The sequence below is a fragment of the Poromitra crassiceps genome (genome assembly GCF_964638095.1).
Source record: "Poromitra crassiceps genome assembly, chromosome: 5".
NCBI classification, from domain to species: domain Eukaryota; kingdom Metazoa; phylum Chordata; class Actinopteri; order Beryciformes; family Melamphaidae; genus Poromitra; species Poromitra crassiceps.
In genome coordinates, this window is record NC_139642.1 from 52,595,041 (window position 1) to 52,608,819 (window position 13,779).

Here is a 13,779-nt window from a genome sequence, read left to right on the forward strand (position 1 = left end):
CATTCAAATTAAAGAAAAAAATTACATTTCTATTTTACATAGTCGACAATCTTATCCAGAGCAACTCACAATGAGTGCAACAGAGGAATACGCTTCAATTCCTTATTATCACCAAAATGTACAACTAACTTAAAATCATTTCAGGCCTTATTGTTTTTCCAGTATTTCTGTGACTGTATTGTTGCTATGAATAGTTTCCTTTCTCTGTCTTCTATCCTTATTCACTAACACCAGAATGCAGATTTTCTCTCAATTCAAAGGTCAGTGGCAACAGAGAAGTAAAATCAAAGTGACAAGATACTTACTGTCCATGCCTGTGTCGGCCTGGGTCTCCTGACAACCAGCGAGATGAATAAGACTAATTAATGTTCTCTTTTGTCTCTTTTTCTGCTTTTTCCACTCAAGTCAACTTCAACTCCTGACCACAGCCAACAGCTCCTGACCACAGCCAACAGCTCCGGACCACAACCAACAGCTCCTGACCACAGCCAACAGCTCCTGACCACAGCCAACAGCTCCTGACCACAGCCAACAGCTCCGGACCACAACCAACAGCTCCTGACCACAGGTAACAGCTCCTGACCACAGCCAACAGCTCCTGAGCACAGCCAACAGCTCCTGACCACAGCCAACAGCTCCTGACCACAGCTAACAGCTCTTGACCACCACCACCAACAGCTCCTGTCAGCAGCACTCCGAGACCAGAGGAGAGCCGAAAACACACCGCGTCTATGCAGCTGAAATCAAGGTGAAAATCTTCTCATATTGTTCCCTCCAATCCAGTGTCGGCGTGGTGCACGGTTCAGGAGTAGCAGTAGTGTGTGTCCAGGAAGCAGCAGGTTTTATACACTCTGAGACTCTCACTGGGGACCGCCATGCCCGCCTCATCCATTACAATACTCATAGAGCCATTGACATGCACTAATCACATGTATGGAACATTTAGAAATGCCTGCGTGCAATGGATCTGCTAGTATTATTTAGCCTAAAGCCTAAAGGGGGGCTTGTCTTGTCCAACCAGTGGGACATTAATAACATCCTAATCAGCCCAGTGTTACTGGGTGTGGACAGATGTGGGTGGCAACAAGCTGCTTTTATTATTCATAGGCCATTTTTCCTGGATCACAGTTTCAACACCGTTCTAATTGGAGAGTCAGTTATTCCCTAATTACTGACTGCACCTGCATGCTGTCCGCTTTTTGCAGGATATCTGCGATCTCTCTGGATTGTGTGTATGTGTGTGTGTGTGTGTGTGTGTGTGTGTTAGGTGGAAACCTTGCATCCTTACATTCAATGCTTAATAGTGCATACTGTTCAAAGTAAGAATGAATAAGTAAGTAAGACACAAATGGGATATGATTTTGGTAACTTGAAGAATGTCATTGTGTAACATATTACATGTAATATATTACTTTTAGCAGTAACTCAGTAATATAACAGTAATATAAACACTATAGATGACAATAACAAAGGAAAGGGATAACATTTAGAATTTTGGACAATTTACATTTCAAGACTGTTTAAATTATTTTTCGGGGATGTTTCCGGGGCGGCGATGTCGTTCTGCTACTGCAGTTATCTTGGTGAAAGTAATGCAAAAGTAGTGTAATGAGTAATTAGTTACTCTACACAGACAGTAATATTGTAAGGTAACTTATTACTTTCAAATGAAAGTAACTAGGAATATGTAGTATATTACATTTTGAAAGTAACTTGCCCAACACTGGTATACGTGTGTGTGTGTGTGTGTGTGTGTGTGTGTGTGTGTGTGTGTGTGTGTGTGTGTGTGTGTGTGTGTGTGTGTGTGTGTGTGTGTGTGTGTGTGTGTGTGTGCGTGTGCGTGTGTGTGTGTGCGTGTGTGTGTGTGCGCGTGCATGCGTGCGTGCGTGTGTGTGTGTGGCTCTGATGGGGTGTGTGTGTGTGTGTGGCTCTGATGGGGTGTGTGTGTGTGTGTGTGTGTGTGTGTGTGTGTGTGTGTGTGTGTGTGTGTGTGTATGTGTATGTGTACGTGTGTGTGTGTGTGTGTGTGTGTGTGTGTGTGTGTGTGTGTGTGTGTGTGTGTGTGTGTGTGTGTGTGTGTGTGTGTGTGTGTGTGTGTGCGTGCGTGCGTGCGTGCGTGCGTGCGTGCGTGTGTGTGGCTCTGATGGGGTGGTGTTGAGGGGTTCCAGCCTGAGGGATCCAAAGCAGAGAACAAGGCTTCTCCCTAATAAAACACAACTAGACTCCAGCTTGTCAATAGGCTTGTCTCTCCCTTGATCGACTCATTAATCACAGCTTCAGGACCACAGGCAGAAAGATCTCACCTGTCATCAGATGCTCTGTTTGAATATAACAGATTGTATTAATATAGCGTTTCTCCAATTCATCGTGTGATCCATCATGCCCATACAAAAGGCTCTCTGCATGATATGACCTTAAAGGCCAAAAACACTCCAGTACGCCTGAATGTATAGTGTGACATTCCTGACCGCTAACATGAATGGTTTTGTTTTAGGACTGCATAATTCATTTTTGATAGCATAGTTAAAAAATTTAAACATTGGTTGGGAACCTTTACTATGTGTCTTAATCAGTGTTGGGGGTAAATGTAGTGTAATAAGTAATGAGTTACTCTACACAGACAGTAATACTTATTACTTTCAAGTGACAGTAACTAGTATATTACATTTTGAAAGTAACTTGCCCAACACTGGTCTTAATATGGCCTTTGTTTCAAGATAAAAGAAAACATTGTAACCATTGTCACTTATTTATTTGGTGTCATAGTGATGATGATGTCAGTCGAGATGTAACTATTTCGTATCATTTTGCAGACTGTTCTCCAAATATTAACATTGACTTTTCTTATTTTGACTTGCAAATTGCAATGCAAATGATGCTATTAAGGGCAATGTGGAAATGTCAAGATTACAGTGTTGTGTTGTTCAAACCTAACCCGTTAAAAATAAACGTACAGACAAATAGCCTACTCCAACTATGTGGGGGAAAAAGAGAGATCTGTAAATCTGCCAAGTGAAGAGTCAGACAGTGGAGTAGTATGAAACAGTCAGATGTTTATTGAGCTGTATTGGCTGAAGCACAGTTTCAGACTCAGACAAGCAGCATTACACAGTTTCAGTCACATACATTTCCTACACAAAACAGAAGCAGTTGGTACATGACTTGCATGTTAAAGCACATGTGAGTGTGTTTGAGTATGTATGTGTCCGTGTATGTCTTGTGCTTGCGTGTGCTTGAGCAGGCGCGCACAAAGTGAGGTGTGTGAGAGAGCAAGAGTCCCGCCATCTTGTTGCAGAGAAAGTGCATCAGTTAGGCCTTGGCTTCATATTCGGGAGGTGGTGTGTATGTGTGTGTGTGTGTGTGTGTGTGTGTGAAGAGAGGAGGAATGGTAAAGAAGGGTGGAATGGAAGCAGGTAGAGACAGGAAGGTGAGGTTAGTTACAGGAAGAGGGTAGAGAGAGTTTATTGTTTGTTGAGGGAAGCGCTGAGGGTCTCGTAGATAGAGGTGAGCTTCTCCTTGAGGGTGGCGAGGTGGGGGGCGACCTGGCCCTGGAGCTCCTCGGCGTTCAGGTTGTGAGCCTTCTCCTTCACCTCGGCGAAGGCCTTGGTCAGCTGCTCCTTGTACTCCTCCACGTAGGGGGAAGCCATCTCCTTCAGGCCCTCCAGGCGCTCGGTCATCTTGGCGCGCACGGTCTCCACGATGGGCATCAGGGCGGTCTTGGTCTCCTCCACGTTGTGGGCGATCTTGGCGCGCAGCTCCTCCACCATGGGCTCCAGCTTGACCTTCAGGGCGTCCATCTCAGCCTTGTGCTTGGCGGTGTACTCGGTGATGATGGGGTCCATCTGGGCTTTGTACTCTGCGATGTGCTTCTCGATGACGGCCTTCAGGGCGGCGCGCTTGGGCTCCAGGTCGGCGCGCAGCTGGTCGACGTCGGTCATGATGGAGGCACGCACGGCGGTGGTGGCTTCCATGACCTGTGCGACGAAGGCGTCGGTGTAGGGGGCAGCGGCGGCCTGCAGGGTCTGGACCTGAGTCTGAAGGTTGTCCAGGCTCCCTGACAGCTGGGTCCTGCGAGAGGGAGGAGGGGCGAGAACAAAACCAAAGTGGTGAGCTTGAGAAAAGCCCGTCTACAAACAAAAGCCAATGACTGAATGAACTAAGAGCAAAATATCAGTTAATCAGAAGAGAATGAAAGTGGGAATAACAGAGAGGCTTACTTGTATGCACTGTACTCTGTGTCATCAAGGCTGTCCAGGGCTTTGCTGGCACTGTCCTTCACTTGGGAGAGGTACATGCTCACAGCGGACCTGATGTGGTCCAGCTGGGATGGGGCATCAGCCTGGAGAGAGGCGGCATGGGAGCCTGGAGAGGGAGGAGAGACGAGCAGGGAGAGAGACAAGCGGTGAGGACGAGGACGCACAGAGCAGCAGCTAGCATTCTATGCCAAGACAGTAGGAAATCAACACTTGACATAGAATGCTGGCTAGGTTAGCACTTGACATAGTATTCTAGTGTTGATTTACTACTGTCTTGGCAAAACCAAAACCAGCAGTTTTGTCAAGACTTTAGTAAATCAGATGTGACATATAAATGCTGGCTATCTCAAGTGCTGACATAGCCAGCATTCGATGTGAAGAGAGTAGTAAAACAGCACTTGAAGACAGTAGTAAAACAGCACTTGGCATAGAATGAACTACTGATTTACTACAGTCTTGGCAAAACTGCAGATGGTTTCATGGATGTTGAGACTAAAGCATTTCTCTCAGTGGAAAGGCAGGGAACAGGGGCTGCAGTACTCACCGACGGCCAGCAGGAGGGCGAGAGCGAGAGTAGCGAATTTCATGGTGGTGGTCTGAGGAGCAAACAGGAGGGAGAGCGGGTCGTGAATATAGACTCACAATGTGTCATTAAAAAAAGCAGTTTGATGAGAACACACTCAGACTACACACAAGGGACGGAACAGAAACGGAGTTTGAAAAACAAAGTTAAATCCAGTAATGCAATAGCTCTTGAATCCCCCCCCCCCCCATCCCCAGCTAAAGTAATGTAAAGACCAGATAAGCAGGCATAAGAACTTTAACACATAAGTCAGACCTACACACTCATGCCTAGAGTTCACTGCCAGGCATCTGACAGCCTATTAAAAGAAGCTATAATCTGGGCAGATTATAGGACCGGCTATAAAGTTATGCAGATTGGCTCTGGGCTGCTACCTCATCCATAATATGTAGGCTACTTTAGGACACATAGCTGTTCAGCTCTCTGCACTCCAAGACAGTTTCAACATCCAGAGGCGTTGGTCTTTAAAAGTCGTTTTTACGCTGTCCTCTCCTGAAAGTTACTGCTGAAAATATCACCACAGCAACAGAAACATTCACTCTAAATTAGATTTCAACGTGAAATCTTCAACTTTTCCCACTTTCCGTCGAAACCACAACTTCGTGAAAACTGAGAGAAAAGGTGGAAGGAAATGCAGAAACCTCACTGGCAGTTCAAAAAATGTTTCCCCAAATATATTTTTTTTCACCAGAAAGAAAGTTCCACCAAGTTATTCTGCACCGACTCCCTATTGTGTATCCAAAGTCCCAGCTATACATGTGGAGCTTCAGCAGTTGGCTTGTCTTACCTGGTGGTGGTGGTTGGTCTTGAGACTGAAAAGCTGCAGGCGGAGCAGACTTTTTATACTGGCTCTGTGAGCGCTGAGTCCTGAGGGGAAGGAGGGGGGAGGAGGGATGAGAGGCCGGGTGTCTCCGTGGAGGTGGACCTCACCCCCCAGCCAGCTCCCTCAGCAGGGGACTGGGTTGAGGGTTCAATGGTCAACTTGCGGGGAGGAGAGTATTCGATGAGTGTCAGCACACTGCGGAGGACACACACACGCACACACACACACACACACACACACACACACACACACACACACACACACACACACACACACACAGTGTTCATAAATGCACAAATATGGAAGTCTTACCAAAAGTCTTATGTGTGGAGCGAGTGTGCACAGACATTCACGGAGCTTCCAACTTTTTGTAAATTTGTATTAGTGTGAAATCTCTCACAATTCTCTCCCGTAGCAGCTGTTTCATGAGGATGACATGGAGTCCCATTATGGGGATGGGAAGGTGTGTGTGTGTGTGTGTGTGTGTGTGTGTGTGTGTGTGTGTGTGTGTGTGTGTGTGTGTGTGTGTGTGTGTGTGTGTGTGTGTGTGTGTGTGTGTGTGTGTGTGTGTGTGTGTGTGTGTGTGTGTGTGTGTGTGGGCCTATTCTCACCTGTCCCGTGGCTGAGCCGTCTCCCCCTGTTGTTGAAGACATGAAAGAGGAGACAGAAACTAATTTGCAACATGGCGTGAAGAGGGAGCCAGGAAGACACTCAAAGGGAGACACGTGACAATATGGCCGAGAGGAGAGAGGATGACAAAAGTAGAGCGGGGGGGGGGGAGAACTGGATGCAGGGCTGTTGCCTGCTTCTTAGCTAAAATGCTATCTTTCTAACAGGACGAGAGCCGTGAGTGTGTGTAGGAAAATTGAAGCGAGGTGCAAAATTATAAATAGAAAGTTAGAAGTTTGAAAACTCTTTATGCTTTATTTCTGGAAACCAAGTGCATGTCGCAATATATTTTCATTAAGCTCCTTTGTGGCTCGTCCACTCCTGTTACTCTGTGATTAGAACAGGGGTGTCAAATATACGGCCCGGGGGCCAGAACCAGCCCGCCAAATCCATCAGGCCCACAGGATGACTTTGAAAGTGTACAAATTGCACTGAGAAGTCCTTCGATCCGATGGGATGTACTTGTGAAGGCTAAGGTAGCCACCAGGTTTTAGGAGCAATTTAAATATGAAGTAGCTTATTCATGTTTTCTGTATTCATCAGAAAATGGGAAACTATTTTGACTACACTTGACTATAGAGAAGACAGTAGATTTGATCATTTGTTTGATGGTAACTGAGATAACCCGTGACAATGTGATGTACCTGTAATTATTTTACACTAAAGATTTATAGGTTATTAGTGATTTTCTTTGTGTGGCCCACTTGAGACCAAATTGGGACACATGTGGTGTGAACTTAACTGGATTTGACACGCCTGGATTAGAGCAATGCCAGGTGATGGGGTCCCATTCCCATTAGACCAATTCATTCATTCATTCATTCATAATAATAAGTGAAAGGGAGCAAGTGGGCTCTGCGTCCCGGAAGTGATGTCATAGGCATTTCGGAAGTGATGTCATAAGAGCATGTTCAAGTTTACTTCAAGTTTACATAACACTTCATGTGCCAAATAAGATTGACAATGAACAATATCTTCAAACTCAAATCTTCAAGTGGTTTAATTTCATAATATGTGTCTGATTTGTAAGGCTCATATTTCAGAGCTATAGAGAAACGGGTTTAGGTTCATCCCCAGTGATTTGAGTGTGTGGGACTTTAAGAGAAGAGTTTGCTCCTAAAAAATGTTGCCAACAAAAACAAACAAAAGCAAACATGTAGAGACTAGAGTGCAGTTTGATGCAATCGGCTATGTTTAATCACATTCAATCCCCAGTCATTGAATTCTAGATAGCACATCACAAAGTGTACCATTTAACACATAATGTATCTGAAATCTAGAAAGAACAGTGTATCAAGGCTGACCTGTGTGCGTGTGTGTGTGTGTGTGTGTGTGTGTGTGTGTGTGTGTGTGTGTGTGTGTGTGTGTGTGTGTGTGTGTGCATGCACACGCGTATGCTATGGTGATTAATAGGTCAAAGGGTGGTGCTTTGTGCCATGCTGCTGTTTGTCTTGTCACCAGTGGACTTTGTCACCGTGCCTCCATGTCAGTTGAAGGATAGGAATGTCCTTACAATAGTTTGTAATTATGTGTATACTATAAATACTATACTATGTGTTCTGGTCGCTGCACTAGCGCCTCCTCTGGTCGGTCGGGGCGCCTGTTCGGGGCGGAAGAGACCTGTTGGGATTCGTGGGAATAGCGTGATTCTCCCATGTGCTACGTCCTGCCGGTGAAGCTCCCCGCTGTCATGTGAAAAGAAGCGGCTAGCAAATCTACATGTGTGAGAGGAAGCATGGTGCTAGTCTACTGCTCTCCCCAGATCGGCAGAGGGTGGAGCAGCAACCAAGGCAGCAGGGGGGGAAATTGGCCAAGTACAATTGGGAGAAAATGGGGGTGGGTGGGGGGGGGGGGGGGGGGGGGGGGGGGGTAAATAAATACATTAAAATAAAATAAAAAGATACAATACTCATTTGTAACAGGTATCGATACCAACAGTGCCTTCTCTTAATTAAAAATCAAACAAACTCAGATCCCCCTCCCCCCCATCATTTGTGGGTATCTGTTGCTTCAACAATCTAAAACTGTTCTGATTGGCTGATGATACAGCAGGGGTAATCTGCTGTGTAAGTTTTAATGAGTTATTATCGGGCATAGATTATGGAGAAGTGCGCGTCTGTCTGTCCACCCATCTTTTTTTTTTTTTTATGGCTCTTGATATGTTGTCATAACCGCCCCACCCGCCGGTGTCGAAAATAGTATTGAGTATCGATATTTTCCTGGGTATCGGTATCGAAATTAAAAATTCTAGTATCGTGACAACCCTACATTCTAGTCATAACCAGACTGTAAACCGGGCAATTTTTATGATTAACTATTTTCCTGACATTTTGGGGAAACACAGACATATTATTTATTTTACAGTATCAACCCATCTCTGTCAGTGTGCTGTAGAAATCATTCTGCACAAGCATCCGCACATACTGATAGGTGAAGCAGGAGAGATGAGCAGGAAGCGCTGCCTCGTCTGCTCTGTCAGACCTCAGCAGCCAGCAGAGTGAAAGCTCGTCTAATAGTGCAATACAGGGTTAATCATTGTGGTCAATGGTCAGCGACAATGTTAATCAATAGAAAGGGAGAGATTGGTCTGCGTTCCTTCCTTGCATAATCATGCTTTTGCTCGCGTCACATCCTAACATGATCCATACCTGCATTGTGTGATTGCAACATGCTTAGTGCATGGCCTACCTTATGCAACATATTTGCAGGACACGATGCATGGCAATTCCGACTTCGAATCTTCCACATGCAGTACATGCATGAGGCTTTATATGAAAAAAAGTACTCAAGACAAATTAAAAAACAAATCCACTTTAATCGAGCGACAATTAAAATGCATAACATAAACATAAGTTACGTATGTTCAAGTAAGATGGCAGAATATTTTCCCACATCTGTTAAACAATTCCTCTGTAGGCTATACCTATTCAGAAGCCAAATAGCATTTTACTCTTTCTCCAATTTGCCTTTTTCCTTTCCATTTTGTATTCATTATTTCACGCTGTGTCTTCTGGTGTTAATTGTATTCTTTTATGACCCCTCCCATCCTGTTGCTGACGAGCCAGGCTGAGCTTTACGAAGCCTTGCAGACAGAGGGGTGACAAAACAGTCACCTAATAGACCAGCCTATCAACGCCTGCTGGGATATTGATATGAACCATGAACCACCTCTACGTTCTAACCATTTGGCTGTAAGACACCAGGCTTAAAAGATACAACAGGGGCTTTGAAAAGCTAACAGTGGAAGCATTCAAGGTAACATCCAGCCATTTGGTGGTTATCTGAATTTCCAGCTGAGGACTCAAACTGTGTCTGTGTCTAACTTAGCCAAGCGAGCTAGTATAGAGTAGACATGGTCTCCTTAGTCTTCAGGAAACATGTAGGCCAACTTAGCCAAGCAAGCTATAGACGAGGTGTCTCCTTGTCTTCAGGAAACATACTGTAGGCTACTGTGCAAACTCCAGATTCAACACTACACACACCAACAAGCAAAGTGGGGCTACTACTGTAGGCTACATGGAAGTGCAGCACATGGCCCGTGGCCTGTGCTAGTCTTTGTCTGTGAGATAAGAGGTTTCTACATAATCAGCCTGAATGTATAGCTGGTGACCAGGAGTAACACAGGGACAAGCCTCGTCAGAGAAATTACTCTTATCTGGAACAGCAACCTTTGAGACTGCCCTCATTGAACCAGGTTGATTCTGCATCTACGCTGAGCTGTCTATCTAGATTACTGCCATCATAATTGTTATCAACGGGACGTTAACATTGTTATCAACGTGTCCGGCGGGACAGTTGCTAAGGTTGCTGGTTTCTACAGTATGGAGGATATATATAAACACACAATCCAAATCAACGAGGGCAGGTGCTGAGCCCAAAGTGAGTAAATCATGAAATTAACAAGTAAACATCTCGCACACTGCAGGGCTCCAATGTCCACTCATTTATCATGAGTTTCGAGCACTAACTGCTCTTCATCAGACTAAAGATAAGGACTACAGTTTGCTGGTATCACAAGGCCCTAAAGATAACAATTAAATGTTAATTACTATAAGGGACGTGTTCAAGTAGTGTAAAAAAAAGTATAGAAATATGAGATATCAGAAATTCTCAGCTGAGGACTCTCATGATCACAATAAAGTTTTGGGGGCACGGTGGTGCAGTGGTAGCATTGTCGCCTCACAGCAAGAAGGTCTTGGGTTTGATTCCCGCCATGGGTCGCTGTGGCCATTGTATGTTCCCCCCGTGCCCTTTGGTGCCTGGTGCCCAGGTAGGCTATTCATTATTTCATATTATTTCATATAATATTTCATATTATTTCATATATTTCAGAGATAGCCTACCTGGGGTAGGCTATCTCTGAAAAGGGCATTTCTGTGTGGAGTTTGCATGTTCTCCCCGTGCTTACCTGGGGGTTCCTCCATATATATGCCGAGAGCTAGCTCTCAAAGGCCATGTTCACATTACAGGCAAATCTGATTTGCTGATAAAGTCATTAATCGTCATTATCTTGATTGGTTTCCCAAATCTGATTTGGGAGTGTGTCCGCACTGCCACAAATCTGATTCTCAAGTCGGATCTGTGTGTCCAGACCTAAACAGCCTATCTGCATGGGTTGCTATGCTAACGACGTGGGTGTCAGTAAATACGTACGTTGGTGACGTGGTTTTTCTGCGCAGAAGCATTTGATGACGAGTTGCGAGTGACGTTCAAATCAGATTTGGTGGATCTGCATGTCCGCACTGAAGTCACATCAGTCGAAAGCAAATTGGAAACTACCTTCATATGTGGTTTGGGACAAGTGACACAAATCAGACTTGGAGCGTCCAGACTCATAAAACCAATCTGGATAAAGTCATTAATTGGTCACTAAAGTTCACAAATCAGATTTGGCCTCCTAGTCTGAACATTGATTCACTCAGTGTGGTGTTTGTGATGTTTTTTTGGAGTGTGCGGTCCTCATATGGACTTGTTCGTGAGAAGTTTGTTTTTATCTCATTAAAGACAGGTTTGTCAGTCTGGTTTAATTTTTTATCTTAAATCTACATCGTTGGCCTTGTAGCATCAGCCTTAGATAATTACAAGCATTAATCAGTAATCTAAGGCAATACTTTCCAATCCAATTCCTAAACCAATCCTGGCTATTTCAAAGCTGTCTGGTTTAATTTTTTTTATCTTAAATCTACATCGTTGGCCTTGTAGCATCAGCCTTAGATAATTACAAGCATTAATCAGTAATCTAAGACAATACTTTCCAATCCAATTGCCAAGCCAATCCTGGCTATTTCAAAGCTATCTCCCATACAAAGTATGTAGGCCAGGTTAAGCGATATCCAGGCAAACGCATAATGCTATTGACTGAAGGCATTTCTTTTGGAGATGATCAACAGCCAGTAAGTCAGCGACCATCAAATAGCCAGACAGATGTGGGGTAATTGCCTGGAGCTGATAAATATTTAATCAGTAAATCCAGCATTTGACCAGGCCCTGGCTGAGGGTCAAAAGGTCACGTCATTGCTGCAGCTGCCTCCATGATGGAGCACTGATCGCAACCAGCAGGGGAGGTTATCTCAGCTGTAAGCAACAGTGTGCAGCTCTCTCACTCTCTCTCTCTCTCTCTCTCTCTCTCTCTCTCTCACTCTCTCTCTCTCTCTCTCACACACACACACACACACACACACACACACACACACACACACACACACGTCTGTTGAGGTCGCTTCTGCCTTAATACAGATATTTGGTTATAGAGTGTTACTGTAGGTTGTGTCGCCCTGTGGGTGTTACAGCTTGACAGTAAAGGGGGGAAAAGAGGGTAGATCCTGAACTCAGATAACCTAAATGGCAATGCGTGGATGAGCAAAATGAAACACAGAAATACTGTTAAAAAAAATCAGGACAAGACAATGTGCAAGCACCCGCTCTCACACTGACAAACACCAATCAGGGAATGACGAGGACACCCTTGTGGCAACTTCTGTGCCAACCAACATGCTGTGAGGTTGTCATTCTGTCCACTGATAGGGAACGTTATCTTCCAAGTTTATGAGTCTCTCTAGTTATTTCCTGTTCTGAAAGGCTGCAGCCGAGATAAAGTGCTGAGCGCACCGTTTAATGATGCAAACCCCAGCTTGGCTGTATTGCTATTCCTGATTCCAAAAAGAACAAACAAACAAACAAATAAATTCAGGTTGTTTCAAGACACCCTCTTATAACAGTGTGGGGTTCACACTTCAGAGGGCAGAATTGTTCAGCACACCAGAGATGATGAGGATTTAAAAAATAATAATTTCACATGTAGCCTATAAGCTGTTGTTTTCCACTTCTCTCCAATGGATTCACAAACGAAACATACAAGTGGTGCATCATGCTGTGTGTGTGTAATATGTGTGCTGCTGCGTAGGTGTTGAATTGATCATCTCAGTTCCAAGGCCTGTTTGTAGTCCTAAAGCTACCATTGCCCAAGATGTTGGGGTCATTCACCCTGGCATTAGAACCAAACCACCCACACCAGATCCAAAACAAATAGAGATGAGAGAAAGACATTTTACATGAATCCAGGCACGCTGCTTACCAAGGATTTCTGATGACCTGTAAGAAAAAGCAGCATGTCTATTGAAAGAAGAGCATGCTGCGTTTTCTCTCTGGTCCAAAATGTCGGGCCAACGGGTTCAAAATCCAAAATCATTCACTTCAGTGCACCACTACAGTGTGTATTTGTCAGGGAAGTAGACTAAAGGGCTCTCCTCTCATCATTTGGAAGCAGTCCTGCTGCACAGTGCCAAAGCAACGCAGCCGCTGCCAAATGCAGGCTTGACTGCAGTCCTGCTCTCTCCTGCCCTCTTGTGAATAGAACCATACATTGTTTTAAAAGAGGTCAGGACAGAAATCCACATAATATTATTCAATGAATAAAAGCATAAAAACACAAATTCAAAGATATCTTTTGGAGCGACCATGGTAAATTGTGTTTCTCATGTCCTCTCATGTCCTCCAGGGGCCCTTTGGGAACCACTGCTGTAGCCAACCGTTGTCACGGGCGCTAGCGACAGAGGTGCTGCAGACTGCATTCATCTCCCACTTAAATCACACCGTGGCTGCATTACAAAAAGAGTAGCAGACAAAGGAATCAGTTAGGCACATGATGTTAATGTAGGCCCCAGCTGTGAATAAAGTCCTGGAGACAAAAAAGGCCCCTTTGCTGCGCCACATCACACCACATCACATCACAGGGCTCATTAAATTCAAATCCCCTGGCCTGCAGCACAGCACTTCATTACATCTCACTTTCTTCCCTTTGCCATGTATTGGCACCTCTTCAACATGAAGTCCGTGAACCCGTGCTGCCTGCTAAACTGTCTTCACATCTACATTCTGGTTCAATTATATTCTAAATTAGTTTCAATTCTTTCTTTGCTAGAAAAAGCAGCAGTAGCAGTGGGGGCTTC

General features: G+C 44.7%; 2 protein-coding genes across 2 annotated transcripts in view; both read right to left on the reverse strand.

The window, feature by feature from the left end:
* The window catches only part of LOC310776609 (T-box transcription factor TBX1-B), a gene marked incomplete at both ends in the record, with an annotated part of 5,201 nt that extends 4,309 nt beyond the window's left edge, over positions 1 to 892 (reverse strand). The window contains 2 exons of the mRNA XM_083636786.1: positions 424 to 693; positions 865 to 892. Coding sequence (XP_083492912.1) covers positions 424 to 693; positions 865 to 892 — 298 coding nt within the window. The remainder of the gene's footprint in view (positions 1 to 423; positions 694 to 864) is intronic.
* A 2,301-nt stretch (positions 893 to 3,193) lies between these two features.
* On the reverse strand, positions 3,194 to 4,846 carry LOC310776210 (uncharacterized protein). Its single transcript, XM_083636396.1, has 3 exons — positions 4,801 to 4,846; positions 4,218 to 4,362; positions 3,194 to 4,068 (listed from the first exon to the last, which is right to left on the reverse strand). The coding sequence occupies exons 1-3, from the start codon at positions 4,841 to 4,843 to the stop codon at positions 3,462 to 3,464; spliced, it is 795 nt and encodes a 264-aa protein (XP_083492522.1). The 5' UTR covers positions 4,844 to 4,846; the 3' UTR covers positions 3,194 to 3,461.
* Positions 4,847 to 13,779: the final 8,933 nt, after the last annotated feature.

Coding starts and splice junctions, on each gene's coding strand:
- LOC310776210 (XM_083636396.1), bottom strand. CDS start 4,843: ATGAAATTCGCTACTCTCGCTCTCGCCCTCCTGCTGGCCGTCG. Junction 4,363..4,800: donor CGCCCTCCTGCTGGCCGTCG/GTGAGTACTGCA, acceptor CTCCCTCTCCAG/GCTCCCATGCCGCCTCTCTC. Junction 4,069..4,217: donor ACAGAGTACAGTGCATACAA/GTAAGCCTCTCT, acceptor TCCCTCTCGCAG/GACCCAGCTGTCAGGGAGCC.